Raw genomic sequence first — 18,061 nt, forward strand, 5'->3', positions numbered from 1 at the left:
CCTGTAATATAATTTATGTTATTGGACTTATAGAACACTAGTTTTTGAGTTTAGTTGGTTTTTATTCTTCTTTATTTTTTTCATTCTACTAATCTACATCTTTTTCAAAAATGTTATTTTATTTTTCTCAATTACATGTAAAATATTTTTAGGAATCTTTTTAAAATAATTTTTGAGTTCCAAATTCACTCCCTCACTCCCCTCACCATTCCTTGAGAAGACAGCAATTTCATATACAATATATATATATATATGTATATATATATATTCAGACATGCAAAACATTTCCATGTTAACAATGTTGCAAAAGAAAAACCAAGAAAAATAAAAAAAATTAAAGTATGCTTTGCTTTAATCTGCATTCACACATTATCAGTTCTTTCTCTGGAGGTGGATAGCATTTTCATCACAAGTCCTTCAGAATTGTCTTGGATCATTTTGTTGCTGAGAGTACCTAAGACTTTCACAGTTAATCATCAACAATATTGCTGTTACTGTGTGCAATGATCTCCTGGCTTCTCCTCATTTCACCTTTCATCAGTTCATATAAATCTCCCCAGGTTTTTCTGAAACCATCCTGCTTATCTTTCTTGTAGCACAATAGTGTTCCCTCATGATCATATACCACAACTGGTTCGGTTATTGCCCAATTAATGGGCACTTCTTCAATTTCCTATTCTTTGCCACTACAAAGAGAATTGATATGAATATTTTTGTACTTAAAGGACCTTTTCTTTTCATTTGATCTCTTTGTAATATAGATCCTGTAATGGTATTGCTGGGTTAAAGAGTGTGCACAGTTTTATAGCTCTTTGGGCACAATTCCAAAGTGTTCTCTAGAATAGTTGGATTAGTTCACAACTCCACTCTATAAGCAGTGTCTCGATTTTTCCCCGTCCCTACCAGCATTTGTAAGTTTTCTTTTCTGCCATGTTAGTCAGTCTATCAGATATAATCTGATAAGATACTAAACACTGAGGTCCTTTCTTGAGATAAATGCTGAGCATTCAAATTTGACTGAAGAGAGCGCAGCTCCAGTGGAGCTGGCCACATTGTTTGAATGCCAAACACACATTTGCCTAAAAGACTATTTTATGGAGAAATCACCCAACAAAAGTACTCATACAGAGGTTAGGAGCAATGTTACGACAATACTCTTTAAGATCTCGCTGAAGAACTTTGTTACTGATTGAGACATGGGAAACACGGAGATCATTTATAGTATAGCACTGTCATTTTAAAGTTATGGAAACTGAAGTCTTGAGAGGGTTGATGACTTTATCAAATCATAGAAAGAAAAAGATCCAGGATTCAAACACTGGCACGGGACTGTCCAGTATGGCATGTCAGCATCAAAGAAATTGCTATGCATTATGAGCAAACCAGAATGGCAATAGTTCAAAAGAAATGTGAGATGCATAGATTTAGAGAAATCAGCAGAGACAGAGAATATAGATGCATGTGGGGGTTTTTGTATTTATTGCATTTTTTATTTTCTTTTGGGAGATGTACAATATTCAAGTTACCTCTCCGTGGCCTATCTTCAAGCTAAGTCATTCTGTGAATACTCGGGTTAAAATTGATATTCTTTAAATTCTATTGCTTTTTGTTTCTCATATTATTACCTTTTACTTCTCTTTGGCCAGATTTTCTTCCACTTTATCATTTCTGTTTTCCATGTGTATTATTCTCTTTCAGAAATTTTCCTTTGAACAATTCTCTGTCATTCTTCATTCATTCAATTTTACCTGCTCTTCATGCTTTGTATTTCTTATTCTGTTTTAAAATAAAATGATATGTTTTTACAATTATATCCTGAAATCTCTGATTTCTGGATTTAATTCATTTCTATTCACTTCTTTTGTTTTATTTTTCTTTTGAGCCATTTCAGGATTCCTTGCTGCTCTTGTTATTATTTCTTATCTTTACTCCCTTTTTTCCCTAACTTCTTTCAAGACAACTCTAGGGACAACTAAGTGGTTCAATATATAGGGAGCCTGGAGATGGGAGGTCCTGGGTTCAAATATGGCCTCACACACTTTATAGATGGATGGTCCTGGGCAAATAAGTTAATCCCAACTGCCTAGCCCTTACCTCTTTTCTGCCTTGGAACCAATACCCAGCATCAATTCTAAAGTAAGGGTTTTAAAATAATTCAGCTGAAATCCCATTTCCTAAAAGAAGTTTTTCATGATCTTTCCTTCTCCCCTCTCCCTACCTTCTAGTGCCTTTCCTATAGCATTACCTGTAATTTACACTGAATACATCTTATATCTTGATAACTGTTTGAATATTGTCTCCCTTAATAAAATGTGAGTTCCTTGAGGACAAGCACCATGTGCTTTATTTCCTTGTATAATCATCACTTAACATGCTGTCTGACACATAATAAATGCTTAAGATATTGATTAATTAGTTGATATTACATCATCTTTAAGGAGTTCACAAGAATCTCTCATTAGGTAATACTAATCTACTTTTCTTCATTTTTAATATACTTATTTAAGGTGCTTTGTTTTTTCCTGGTAGTTTTACTATTTCTTGTGTCTTTATGATCCCTTCTTTTGGTTAATCTTCCTATGAACTTAGTTTTCATTCAGGCTTTTCTTCTTCATCTTTTGATTTTTCATCTTTTTTTCTTGTATTCACTGACACTCTCTTTTGGGAAATCTTTCTCACTGTTTGACATTTCTTCTTTCTGCTCCTGTAAAGGTCCTTGAGGATGGGGTTTCTTGGCATTTTCATTTTTCCTAGTCTTTGGAGAAAGGGGCATTTGCAGACTCAGGAGCCTGCCCTTGAATAATTCTCTGATGGGGAAACATTATACCAACTGGGTTGCCAGTCTCCTCTTCCCAGGCTTATTTCCTCTAATGTGGGTTTTCTACCCCCAAAATCTTCTGTTCTCTTCCATATATGAGTCTCTCTTTTTTGAATGAGTAGACAGAATCAGTGTCTGCTGACCCTTTTTAGGTTTTGGAGGATGGAAGTAAGTTTACAAGTGGAGTCACAGACATGAAGTAGCCTTATAGCTGAATACTGAATTGAAAACCAGTAAGTTTACTTGTGCTCACTGACTGACCAAAAGTACAGACTCAGATGAAAGGAAGGAATGTAAAATGGAAGCTGTAGGTACTAAAGTTCTCCAGCATTATGGGATTTTCATCTTGTATGTCAGTTTTGTTTTAATAGTACTGTGGAAAAAATGGATTTGGAATTCTAGGATGTGGGTTCCATTCATACTTTCCATTCACTAATTACCTCTGTGAACTTGGGCAAATAACTTACAATTCAAAATTTTCTTCTCTAAAAAAAAGGGACTGTACTTAGTAATTTTTAAAATCCCTTCCAACTATAAAGGCATGATCTATGATTGTATAGTTTCATCTTTATTTGACACATAGTTACTTTCTTTTGAGATTTTGGAAGTTTGAGTTTACAGCAAAAAGCTTACACTACCATCTCACTGGTCATGTTATCTCCATGATATTTCACTGTATTTTCACAGAAATTACATCTTCATTTCTTTCAGCATCTAAGCATGTTGTTCATTTGATCTGGGTGATTTGAACTCACCAAGTGCCACTACATGCTTTTTAAAAACTTTTTCCCAACTTATTGTGGAAATCAGTTCCCCATTGACGGGATTTGTTTGGACTTTTCATGGCTAAGAATAATTTTCCTTGGCAGAGAAATTGAAGAAAATGAAAAATGGAGACTTTTTGCCTTTTCTCTCTTATAGTTCTCTTTAAAAAATAACCCTTACTTTTTATCTTAGTAACAATTCTAAGACAGAAGGGCAAGGACTAGGCAAATGGGGTTAAGTGATTTGGCCAGGGTCACAAATTTATGTTCTATTTAGCATGAGTAATAACACTCTTCCATCTCTGAACCTCATCTTTCCTGCAATATAACTTTAAAAAATCCTTTTTGTTGGCATCTCCCTTCTGTCCTCAACTTATTCTGTTTCAGCACTAACACTTCTTATAAGACATTGGCATGCTTTGTATTCATCCCTATGTTTTGTCTTTTCAATCTTCCTTGTGTGTCTATGTACAAAACATGGAAATGACCATTTTCAAACATTTTGTATCATGGAGGAATTTCATTAATAATGTAAACCTGAAAAATATTTTGGGTAATTCTTGATTGCCCTTGGGTAATTGGAAATACATTTATTTACTATTTGTTCTTTTGGTTTAAAATCAGGTATTTCATATATTCTGATTAAGTATAGTCATTTAGCTAATAACTAAGTAGCATTTTACAGTTTTCATCTGAGAATTAAAATTCTTCTGCTGTTAGAAATCAGTTTATAGAAAAATAAGTATGCATCACTGTTATAAAATGAATACCTTTTAGCTAAAGGTCTTTAGTCAGATATGTATTCTGTTTTATTATGCAATTGCTCTGTTAGCTCTTGTTGATCATTTTGGTGCAATTTCAAGGTCAACATAGATAAAACCTTTTATTCCCCCATGTTTCTTCCCTCAGCATTTCTTTTATAACATATTTATATATTTTTGAACATATTATTAGTTCTCCAATAACCCAATATAAATTCATTGGAGTAGTGAATACCTACTATGGGTATACCCTTGACTGCAAGTCACTCTGACTTAATAGGGCCTGTTTTCAAGGAGTTTATAATCCTTTAGGAAAGAGGGCTTAAGCACATGAAAAAGTAGAGTACAAAAGTATAAACTGATGTGGTAAATTGAATTCACAGAAGTTTACAGAAAGAATTCAATAAAGCCTAGAATTTTCTAGAAGGACTTAATGGAGGATATGAGTCTTCCCTCCTAATTCATTTACTTAGCATCTTTCTACTAATCCAATATATATCCCAAGCAATTATCTTTTTTATTGACAACACACAAAAACTATTTTCTGGATCCAATAGATTTGCCATCTTAGTTGTTACCCTTCATTGCCTATTATTCCCTGTTCTAATTCTTATGGATTTTTTTTTCATGAAATTCTTACTCTGTCCTTTTCAAGCCATTTCCAAATCATGTCTTCCTCTATAATTCTAAACTTTATCTTCTCTATATTCTTTGCTAAAAGCTTCATCCTGGTTTTAATTTTCTCTTATCTCACCTATTCTGAAGTTTTCCTTCCTATTTCTCTCCTGTTGAATTGACCTTTCAGTAGACTTTCTAATTAAAAGGATTCATAGTACTCTAAGTACCATTCTTTCTCTTGATCTTATTTAGTTCTAGAAATAAAATTTAGCTGTCATGGTCAGTAAAAGAAAAAAACACCTTTGAACTGATTAGCCAATTCCATGGTAATATGCTCATGATTGTATAGAAATATAATCCTAAGGATTCAGCATATTTCAGTGCTATTATCTTCGTGTTCTTTCATCAGAATTCATGTTAGGATTATAAGGGTGGGGGTCAGTGAATGAATTAATATATCTCTTGCCTTCCCCTTAAAGAAACTAACAAAATAATTTCTACTCTATTACCATTATCAGGCAATAATCCCCTTTGTTGAATCAATTAGTGAATGAAAGACATTGAAATAAGTCCTTAATCAACTTGAAAGGAGTAAGAGCTATTGGATGAAATAAAATGATACTGTTCAAATAAAGGCATTTGGATTAAAGATGATGAAACAAGAAGCACACTAGGTTAGAAAAGGAGATCCTAGTGGCAGCCCAGCCCACATAGGTAGTTCATGTCCATCTCCAAAGAGAGAATCACTTGGGGCTGGCATAGTGGAGGAGAAAAGAGGGGTAGGGGAGGAGAAAGCCTTTGTATCTTCCCATATCCATTTGCCCAAAAGATGACATGATACACTTCAATAGGTTGGAGGATTTGAACTCCCTGTCAGCAGCTCTGTAGCATTCCTATAATGGCAATAGAGGATACAGTGGCTGCATCTAGAAATGAGGACCAACTAAGCATAATAAAGGAAAGGCAGTTTCCAGACTCTACAAGGAGTCTTAAAAGAAAGCCACTTTATGCCTATGGGAAATTTCATGAGTTCCCCACAAAAGGAAGGAATGGACTTTTAGCAATGGGGGCAGTGAATAACTCTTTTAACACATGTTATCTTAAAGTTTGTGTCCATTTTTCCTTTGGATTCTGTTTGCATTTTGTAGGAGAATATGCCCTTGTTTTGGCAGGGGTATTTTGTTATCAACCGCATTTACTATATTATAGCAAATTCTTACCTATAAAAGCTAATTAAGTCTGTGGACCAATTAATATAAAAGATACTCAATTAAAGGTACCTACTAGTGAGGGCATGCTATCTCTAATATTAGAGAAAATAACCCTCAGCATTATCCCTACGTGGCACAATGGATAGAGTACCAGATAGACTCATCTTCCTGAGTTCAAATCTGGTCCTGGACACTTCCTAGCTATATGATCCTGGGCAAATCTCTTAACCCTATTTGTCTCAGTTTACTCATCTGTCAAATGAGCTGGAAAAAGAAATGGCAAACCATTCCAGTCTCTTTCCCAAGAAAACCTCAAATGGGTTTTTCCTATGAAGAATTTCTTTATATTCTAAATAAATGAATAAAATATTTTTGTTGTTTTTCATCAAATTTTTGCCCAGTTGTAATAATTCATCCCAGAATTTTTATGATGATATTAAAATATTCTTAAGCTGAATCTTAAATATCAGTTCGCTTATCAAGTCATATTTGTAGATATTAGTGCATAGACTTAAGCAATCCTATCAATTCAAGTCTATACCCATTTATTATATGCTAACTATGTACCATATAGTAAGCCCTGAGAGTATAAATACAAGCAAGAAGAAAAGCAATCCCTGCCCTAGAGGAGTTTCCATTCTAACTGGGAAGATAACTATAAAAACAAAGGTACATGAAATATAGTTATATATTACATAACATGATGTATACAAAGTACTTTTCAAACTTTAATGACTATATAAATGTCAGATATTATCCTTTTTGAAAAATCATTCCTCTCATCTTGTCTGAAATAGTTCAGATAGATATAGGATTGAGGCAAGTAGTTATTTTGCTATTATAATTTCATATTCAATATTCTAAAGGATTCCCTAGGTGGATAAAATAACTCCTTTTTTTGGTAGAAGAAAAGTATTAAGATTTAAGCTCATCATCTGTAGTGATTACTGAAATCATCCTTGTAAAACTCTGGCTGCTGACAGGACAATAGGGATTTGTACCTTGACATATTCCCATAGGATTTTGACAGCTTTTGTTCTATGTATCTTAGATATTCTGAGCATTTATAATACCTTTTCAAAATGTGGTTAACTTTTTAAAGAATCAATTTTATGCCTGGTCAGTTGAAGGCAACAATTTAAACCTAAGATGATGAATCTGGTCTAGTGCAATTTAAAAGTTAAAATCTATAGGACATTTAAAATTCTACATGTGGTACCAGCATTTGTTATATTTCAGTCCACAAAAGACAGTAAGCTTCTGGAATATAACTCTAATCACATATTTATGGGAATTTAGTAGATGCTAAACTTGTTCAATCTGCAGTGATATATCACATAATCTCCACCACTGAAAATTCTACATTGATCACAAAATCTACACACATTCAAGATCATCCTTCTGGTTTTTCTAGTGGCAAGAACCTGGTCTGGATTTTTCATTATACATTTCTTCATTTTCATAAACAAATATGCATTATTCAGCCCTTGTTCAGCTTTTTATTGAATATTATTGGCTGAGTCATATTAATATTGAACTTAGAAAGAACTCTGCTTCCTCTCATGCATCCGAGAGGAAAGTTAAATGCAATTTCACTTACATTGGGCAAGTCCCATAGCAAGCCCATCTTATCAGCTTTTACTACTAATTAGTGAAATAATATCCACTTATTTCTATGGGGTTTTCACCTGCTTTACTATGTGCTTTGAGATTGTCTATCAATTCCCTTCTTTTTTGGCTGGAAATGTTAGTTTTTTTTCTAGATCTGTCTTAGGGTGAGTAGCCCTATATTCTGTTCATATCAGGAACATTTTATCCATTTAACCCAGTTGTCAGTTCAGAACAATTGGTGATTTAACCAGTACATTGCTTACCCTTGCATCATCATATTTTCTATCAGAGCAGCTTCGTGATAACAGCATATCTACTACTGCGTGTTTCTATTGCACATTTAATGTGCTGCCTGGGTGAACCTACTCTGTTTTTATCTGGCTGATTTTTTCCAAAGATTGAGCTGCTACAAGATGATTTGTCTTGCTTTCACTTTAAACATCCTGTCAAGTTTTATCATTGTTTGTCATTTGATCCACTATTCACAGTGTGATACTGACATTCAGTGAAAGCAACAGCAGTTCTTATTGTCGCCCAAGCCTTGTTGGCTCATTTTTTAATTGTAAAAATAGAGTGATCCATGAATAAGCTACCAAGACCTTCATGAAGTGGTACGGCAAATTAATTTGAGATGTTCCTAACTGTGGTATTATTTGACTTGTATTTTGTCAATTGCACATCAATCAGCAAACACTTATTGAACATCCAATATGTGTATGTCATTCTACTGGCATAGTTTATATTCTGGATCCTATAAAAACTTAACAGTCTAGTTCAGTAAATTATGAAATGTTATTATTCAGTTATTTCAGTCATGTCTGACTCTTCATGACTTGGGGTTTTTCTTGGCAAAGATACTAGATGGTTTGCCATTTCCTTCCCCAGCTCATTTTATAGATGCGGAAACTGAGGCAAAACAGGATGAAGTGACTCCCAGAATCACAAAGCTAGCAAATGTATGATTCCAGATTTGAACTCAGGTCTTCCTAATTTCAGGCCCACTGCTCTATTCTCTGTGCCACCTAGCTGCCCAACATATGAGATGTACCCATTATAAAAACCCAATAAAAGAATGCATATTAAATAATAGATGAGTGGCAAAGTCAACAAACACTATAGTAGGTTGATCAGAGTTGAAAAAAATTGGTTTTCAAAACTTAGAAATAGATTAAAATGATTTTATGGCTGTTTTTGCAGTATAAGAGATCCATAATAACCATTTCATTTTAAATAATTTAGCTGGAAATTGTAACCAGATGGGCAATTGTGTTCCTAAAATCAGTCAATAAATTATTCAATAAAATTAGTTAAAATTAGTAATTCAATAAATTAGTCAATAAAAAGAGAAAAAGAGAAGCTCTGCCCTCAAGGTACTTATAGTTTAATTGAGGAGAAAAATGTAAACTATAGATAGTTATTAGTGGAAAGTGTTTCTTAGTAATAATATATTTTGAAGTGGAACTTTTAATTCTAGTTGTGGGTAGGACTAGGAAAAGAACAATAAGCTTTCCCTATTAACCTAGATGTAGAATTGGTGGTGAAAAGGAATAATTACGTGTCAAAGATGAATAACTTCCAAATCACTAGAGAAAAACTGACTTGATTATAGGTAAATAACAATCACAAGAGGAAGCAGTTTAAGATAGATAATGTAAAGGGTACTCCTCTAATACTTTTTTTTTTATTTTAAACCCTTAACTTCTGTGTATTGACTTATAGGTGGAAGAGTGGTAAGGATAGGCAATGGGGGTCAAGTGACTTGCCCAGGGTCACACAGCTGGGAAGTGTCTGAGGCCGGACTTGAACCTAGGACCTCCTGTCTCTAGTCCTGGCTCTCAATCCACTGAGCTACCCAGCTGCCCCTCCCCTAATACTTTTGGAGGTATGTATACCTGCTAAGAAAGTATATCTGTATTATAGAGGTATTGGTTGCAGAGAATGAAGGTTTCTAACTTATGAGGTCTCCCATCTTCTGTCAACATTCACTCAATGTCATTTTCTTAGCAGGAATATCTTCAAAAGATATTAGATGAATTCTCTTCCCATCATGAATCCTGAGTGGTCCCCCAGGTTGTTATTTACCTACAATCACATTAACCATTCTTTTGTCATTTGAGCAGTTATTCATCTCTGATTCTATCTCCTCTCCTCCTGCCCCTTGTACCATAATTTATAGCTTCTTCAATGGGAAAGGCTAAACAGTTTTTCTGCTAGCTTTATTGCCAGAGGAAAAAATGGTCCTCTCCACCCTTAAAAACCCCACAGTTTTAGCCAGATCAGAGCTATGAAGCAGTGCTGGATGGTCTCTCAGCCCAGACATTCAGTGAGTCGATAAAAGACAATGTTTTCCTATTCACATTAGGCTAATGGATTGTCCCCCAATCGTATTGCCCTGGTATCCTTCACTCACATAATTGATATTAATTTTGAGAAGTATCTAAAGTTGAAAAAAAGATATCTTTTTGACAAAAGCTAAATGTTTAGGTTTGTCCCTTAATTTCAAGACTTCCCACACATGAACACTTAAATGAGAATTTCTCTAGGGATAAAGAGATTCAGCATGTTCCTATTAATATATACATAATAAACTGGGACAGCTAGGCAGCTCAGTAGATAGAGAACAAGACCTGGAGATGGAAGGTACTGTGTTCAAATATGTCCCTAGACACTTCCTGGCTGTATGACTCTAGGCAAGTCACTTAACCCTATTTACCTCAGTTTCTTCCTCTGTAAAATGAGCTGGAGAAGGAAATGGCAAACTAATCAACATCTTTGCCAAGAAAACCTCATATGAAGTCATAAAAAGTCAAACATGACTGAAATGACTGAACAATGTATAATTAACAATCTTATATCCAAGACATTTACACAGGTGAAACAAATTTATAAGACCCAATGAGAATGCCCAGGACTAAGCACAGTCAAATAAATGTTATCTTGTTAATCAGAAATGAAAAGAATAGAGTACACTTTTTAACTATAATATATAAGGACGATATTAGCAAATAAGTATTGTTTTATTAGTTTAAAGATAAGCTGGCTTGAGGAAGAATTGGAGTTTCAAATATGGGATTTACTTATAGTCTTCTCAAAATGATAGAATGTATTAATAAAGAAATGGATTTTAGGAACTTAAAAGTGAAATATTGATCATTAATTCAATATGAATTTATTAAGAATCTATCATATCAAACTAACCTTATTTACTTGTTTTGACAGAGTTATTAGATTTCTAGTTCAGGGAATGTTGGAGATAGAGATATGTCTAAATTTCAGAAATGTAATTCAGTGTAAAATATTTATGCAATACGTCACTTAAGCATAAAAAAATAATCCATCCCCCCAAGAAGCTTATATTCTATTAGACTTTTGACAAGGCACCTTAAGATAGCTATACTGACAAGATGAAAGATGACATGACTAATGGTAGAGAAAGGAGGATTTGTAAGTGGTTGATATTTTAGAATTAATTGTTGAAAATGACTCTGAAGTTATGCATTTACATGTGAAATATCGATATGGATATTCAAACAAATTTGTGGATGTAGTAAGTACTTTTAAGGTCTGCACCAGTTCATTGGGGTCAAGGAAAAGGAAAAGAAAAGAAGAAATGAAAAAACCTGCCATCCAATGCAACTGAGATTGCTCAATCATAGAACTGACTCTGTTTTAGCAAACATTGAGAGTCTTCTCCACATTGCTAAATCCTTAATAAAAATGAAAGACAAAACCAACTAACCCAAATACTCACTTTCCCTTTTCCCCAACTGCCTGACTGATGTCACCAGGTTCCACCCCCTCCTCATCATCACATTCCGCACCTTCCCCTGTTGCTAAGGGCCCTGGACATTCTTATTTTTCAAAGCTCCAGGTGCTGTTTTCCCCTGGCATACAAATAGACAGTGCTCAGGTCTATATGCTATAATATGGTCCCAGAGCTGAAAACTTGAAAGAGGCATCCTTTCCCTGGTTCTGTAAACTCTAATGCCAGATCCACAAACATAAACACTTGAACTCTTCTGTGTACAGTCCTACAATCCAGTACCCACATACCAGCATCCACACATGATGGAAGGAAAAATGTTGGGTAAGGAAGCAGTTTTCAGTTTTAACAATTGAAAAATGCCAACGGGTTAATTATGCTAAGCAAGAATGGAAGGTCTGTGATGTTTAGATTGTGAAAAATGCTTTGACTGATGCCTTTAAATAACAAAATATAACCACTAAGATGGCTATGGCAAGCTAGCCAATATAATGCGCAATTTATTCACAGTTTAAAATCTTTTGGCTGATACAAATACGTATAGAAATTTACATATACCTCTCTATAGGGACAGATATATAAACATATCTATACATATGTTGGACCGTATTCTTGCAGATGTTAAGGAATGTATTTTTATTTCATTCATAAGATGATGACATTTTGTTATGGGATTGGTTCTTCTCTTTAAATTATAACTCTTGTAACTATACATGTGGTCATAAGTGATTAAAACATTCATTTATTCCTCACGATTTACCCTGGAAAGAAATACACTAAGCCGTTGAATTTTGTTACCTTGGTAACATCTGGAATGAACAACTAGCTCTAAAAATATTTTCTCCATTATTATTTATATTTTCATGGCAAAATTACAATTATAGCACTTTTGTTAAAAGAATGTTCTGAAAGATGGTAATTTTGATCTTCCATGAAAATACTATATATATTTACTACAAATGCAGGGTGATTACACATTTAAGAAACAGATATATATGTTCAATCCAGGACTATTGAGTTAGATTTGTTTTAAGGTTAATTATAGATTTACTTTAAAGTTTGAAATATTTTAGGGATATTTACATAATAAAGCAAAAAATTATATTCCCTTTATAATTAATACATTTTATAGGTCCTTGAATACATTAGGTATGAAGATGTAAAATCCAGCTTTTCTTTATGTACCCTTGTAAATATGGCAAGACTTTGATTTTATAAATATATATATGTATAATTTCTTTTGTTTGATTTCATTGAAAAAAAATTCACTCCATTCCACATCGGAAACTACTTTCATTTACCTTAATACAGGATATTTACTTTCATAAAGAATATGTGACATAGTTGCCTAGTTTCTATACAAATTAGTTCCTTAATTCTGTATTTCCAAAATGGTAGGTAATACTTTCAGTAAAGTGTGTTTGGAACTTATGCAATTTCTACGTGTAGAAGGTATTTTATTCTCTGCCTTTGGCAAGTTTTGCCTAGTTTTCTGTACTATTCTTTCTCATACAGAATAATTTAAATATACCTATGGACAGTGAAATCTGCAATAGGATAATTGTCCCATGAATGCATGAGTCTTTTGATTGTTTCACAAAACCAGTTCCTTATAGTATATAATTGGAATTGCTTTATTTGAATTCTTTTGTTAAAGACCTTAAAAGTCTAATGTACTCCTTTACAAGGTTCTTTACATCTCATAAATTTAGAGTTAGAAGCTGGATTTAAAAGTAATCTAATCCAACCCCTTCTTTTTACAAGTGAGAAAATTCATGACATGATGGAAAGAGCATAGGATTTGGAATCAGATGTGTTTGAATCCTGGAACTATTTCTTTCTGTGTGAACTTGATAAAGTCATCAATCCTCTCGAGACCTCAGTTTCTGTAACTTTAAAATGATAGTGCTTTACTAGTATAAATGATCTCAATGTCTCCCCTAACTCAAAATTATTGTTGCAGAAAAATTATAAACAATTTAGGTGAATAAAGTCAATTAAAATAAAAATTCTCCAAGTTGAGGCAAAAATTAGATTTTATTAGAAGAGGGCCAAGTCTTCATAATAAAATGTTCTCTTGCACATGCATTACATAGATAGAATCCAGCAAGAGACACCACCCTTCAAGCAAGATCTGGTTTTTATACCAAGACAATAACAAAGTGAATATTTCCAAACAAGGATTATGACTTTTATCACAAGACGCAGCATCAGGTTGACTCTTTTTGGAAACTGTTAACCCAACTACAAAGCTGATTCACAAGATAATACCCTTATAAAGAAATGCTGATGACCATTACCTCAGGCCTCATCTGATCGAGTTGGGAAAGATGATTATTTCCAAAATGGGAGGAGTGTGCATGCTTGCACCATGTCAGGATGCGAAACTCAGATTGTCAGCATCTTATGAATAGAGGAAAAGTACAAACCAGGGAGGGGTTAGAAATCCTCTTGGAAGCAGTTCATGCTTAGGTTAGAAATCCTCATAAAATCATAAAATCATCTGATTGTGTTAATTGTATTTGAACTTATACTAATCACTCTAAATCAAAATATTGATAATCCTTAAATCTATTACTATTACCAAATCAAGTCTAATATAAGGGGGTAGGAGTCTTTCTTCTTGACATTATATGACCTAAAACTTAGGAAAAGATTTTCAAACTTTTTGGTCTTAGTTTACCCATACACTCTTAAATATCATCAAGGACTCCAAAGAACATTTGTTTATAAGAGTTATATTTGTTGAAATTTAGACTATTAAAAATGAAAATGAGTAAATTAAAAATATATTATTTATTAACTAAAATAGCAATAAACCTATTACATTAAAAAACAATAAAATATTTTAATGAAAACTATCTATTTTCCAACATAAAACAAATTTATTGAGAAGAGTGGCATCATTTTACATATTTTTACAGATCTCTTTAATATCTGGCCTAATAGAAGACAGCTAAATCTTGATATCTACTTCTGCATTCAGCCTGTTGTGATATATTATTTTGGATGAAGAGAACCAACATCACACAGATATGTAGTTGGAAAAGGGAAGTTTTTTAATAGGCACCTAATGTTTTAGTGTCATTAAGAAAATAATTTTGACTTCACAGACCCTCTCAAAAGGTCTTGGAGAGAGACTCTCAGGATTCTTCAGACTACACTTTAAGAATTTCTGAATTAAGGTATAAGCAAAATGAATACTTGCCCAAAGTCACAGAAAAAGTAAATAGTACAGCCAATATTGAAACCCAGGTTCTCTGACTCCAAAGTCAGTGCTCTTTTGACTCATCATGTTTTGTCTCTAATTTAATTGATGGGAAAAATGATATTTCATTTCACTCAATAAAAACAAAGCATACTAGAAGAGTCTACTCTATGAGAAGTTCACATTTTCAGACAAACATTTTCATAGGATTCCTTTTTTAATTGCATTCCTAAGGTGTTTTTTTTAAAACCTTATAGAATTTGCTCCTCATACCACATTTTTCCTCATATTTTGTTAGTTATCAATATAATGCCTATTTTATAGCCAAATCACTCTCTTATCATCTCTTCTACATGCCTTGTTAATATTCATTATATGACCTTTGTGTAACATTTTTCTCACTTATCATACATCTATACCTTCAGCACTCAAGGTCCATTTCTTCATCATTCTCCAAGAAACATAATGTCTTTCCTACCTCTATACTCTTGTACATGCTGTATTCATTCTTGGCATTCTCCCCACCTCAACTGAATATATCCTCCCTTGTAAAATCTTGAAGATCCAATCCCAAATGTCCCCACCTTTCTGAATAATTTCTAGGTTGTGCCTAGTCTAGGTCTAAGTGATCCCTCTTTTTCAATTTCTCCCACTGCATCGGTAGGCAGCTAGCTGGTTCAATGGTACTAGATCTAAGACCAGAAGTCTTTAGTTCAAGTATAGCTTCAAATACTTCTTAGCTGTGTGACTGAATAAGTTATTTGCCACTTTCAGAAAGCCTCAGTTTATTTATCTATAAATATGGATAATTATAGCACTTACAATCCCAGGTTGTGAGGAAAAAATGAGATAATATTTTTTTAAAAAATACTTCACAGACTATAAAGTGCTACATAAATGCAAGCTATTATTGCATTATAAGCTGTTTGAGGGTAGAGACTATGTCATTCAAATTTGCAACCCCAACACAGAGCATGGCACAAAGCATGTATTTAATGAATGATGCATTGAGTTTCATTATGAAATAAGTTCTGGCATTAGAAGAATAATAGATAGTATTATATTATTTTCATAATGTATTAATTCAGTTTTGTTTAGAGAGACTAATGGCAGCACCATCATTTATTTTTCAACAGATGATTCAGTTGCAGAGAGCTTTAATGGCAATGAGACTGTGGGACCTAGTTCCATTGCTTCAGGGGGAGCACACTGCAGGGAGATGGGAGACACAAACAGTAATGGCAAAACAAATCTGGAGCAAGATGAGCAACCTCTGAACCTGAGTGACAGTCCTCTCTCTGCCCAATTGACTTCAGAATACAGAATAGAAGATCACAGCAGCCATGGCAAAAATAAATATAAGAATCTTCTAATTTCTGACCTCAAGATGGAACGAGAGGCAAGAGAAAATGGAAGCAAGGTAAAATGATTTCATAATTACCAGAGCCTATGTGTAATATTTTAAATGATTCATAAATTAAAATGAAAAGTGTGCAGCAAAAAAGTGGGCAGAATTGTTACTCAAGCAAAACTTTTTAGGTATTCTTACATTGGGAGCTTTGGAGTTTACAGAATTTTTTTCATTGCTAGAACCTTTTCTGTGTTGTGGGAATTCATTGTGTTGGAAGCACATGACTGATATGCTCTCGCCAATTTTTCATTTTAGCTATAGTTGTTCCTACTAAGATAATTATTTGTCTTCTCTCAAATTATTCATGTGTAACCAAATTTTCTTGAAATTAAAAGTCCCAGAGAACTTTATTCAGCAATTTCCACTAGGGGAAAAAAGGAAAAATGGCTCCATTGTATTGTGAAGATGAAGCTTGAAAGTTAGAACAGATCAACTAGGGTAAAGAAAATAATTTTTAAGGTTAAGTATTATGAAGAAGGTACAAAGATCCCATATACTGAGATTTTCATTACCTTATTTATGTATTGGTTATAAGACTGACTTTCAAAGATTTCCAAATGCTAAACAACTACTTACAAGAACTGAAATTTGGCAGTGATTTTGTGTGTCTCATTCTACTGATTTAACTTAATAATCATGCTGTAATTTACAAGAGGATTAAATTTTCTGAATGAATATGAGTTGTTAGTAGTAAGACTTTAGAGTTGTTTCTCAGCTTGAAATAGATTTTTACATGTCTGTCTAACATCTTATATAGTATTGGATTTATTCTAGGCTCTGTCAAGGTTTCTTAAATTTTCATTTGGCCAAAATTGTCTCCACTTGCTTTAGGGTATTTGTTTTAAACCTTTTGAAGCCATTCACCCAGATACCATCAGACACATAGGCTCTTTTGCCTGGGGTACACACCTATTACTGATACTTTAGTAAATACTCAAATGTCTTTGGGAAGAAAAAGGTCTTAATGTAGAGACATGTCAAATAAACAGGTTTTCATTCTCTACACGATTTGAATCATATCATTATCTTTGGGTGAACTAAGACAACAACTAATTTAAGATTTGAGTCACTGAAATGAATGTCTTCCTCTACCTTTGATTTAATGAAGGCAATACACACACACACACACACACACACACACACATACATACATATATGTGGTTTAGCTAGGTGGCACAGTGGATAGAGTGCCAGACTTGAAGTAAGGAAGACTCATTTCCTGAATTTAAAACTGGCCTCAGACACTTCCTAGCTGTGATCATGTTACCCTTTTTGCCTCAGTTTCCTCCTCTATAAAGTGAGCTACAGAAGGAAATGGCAAATCACTCTAATACTTTTCCCTAGAAGACCCCAAATGGGGTCATGAAGAGTTGGACATGACTTAAAACAACTAAATAACAACATTTATATGTTTGTGTGTATGTGTAAGTTTATACAAATATATTATATTGCACACATATATGTTTGTGTGTATATGTGTATATCATAGACCACCCTGTACCTACTGCCTAAAGTCCATGTTGTTGTATTTGTACTTCTCCCTAGGGCTTTCCAGTACTTTGGAGAGATTATTGTTTATATTATTTACCCTAGAAAAAGGGAATGCTCCCACAGATATTGTTTTAAGGTATCATAAGGCATGGTCCCCTGCACCCCAATTCCATTAGCTCCTATCATCAGATTAACTTTTACAAATGAATATTGACTTCAAAAGGTATGATCACAAATATATGAACTTATTCCTTCAATATGTTGGAGAAATAATCATCCCTTTCATCTTTGGATCAACTCCATCTCTGGAAAGGGGAAGAAGATTAGGTACATAGTTTAGCTTTGTTCTTATAGAACACAGTCCCAGTTCCAAGTTACTGACTAGTATCCTGCCTCTAATCCTGG

The 18,061-nt window shown here is 33.7% G+C and overlaps 1 protein-coding gene across 6 annotated transcripts in view; it reads left to right on the plus strand.

Annotated features, from left to right (window-relative positions):
• NOL4 (nucleolar protein 4) overlaps window positions 1–18,061 on the plus strand; it is a 436,338-nt gene that overhangs the window by 243,010 nt on the left and 175,267 nt on the right. For all 6 annotated transcript variants that reach the window (XM_044658027.1, XM_044658025.1, XM_044658028.1 and 3 more), the window contains one exon: window positions 15,891–16,174. In XM_044658027.1, the coding sequence (XP_044513962.1) occupies window positions 15,891–16,174 (284 nt within the window). The remainder of the gene's footprint in view (window positions 1–15,890; window positions 16,175–18,061) is intronic.

Source organism: Gracilinanus agilis, chromosome 1, assembly GCF_016433145.1.
Source record: "Gracilinanus agilis isolate LMUSP501 chromosome 1, AgileGrace, whole genome shotgun sequence".
In the NCBI taxonomy this organism is placed as follows: Eukaryota; Metazoa; Chordata; class Mammalia; order Didelphimorphia; family Didelphidae; genus Gracilinanus; species Gracilinanus agilis.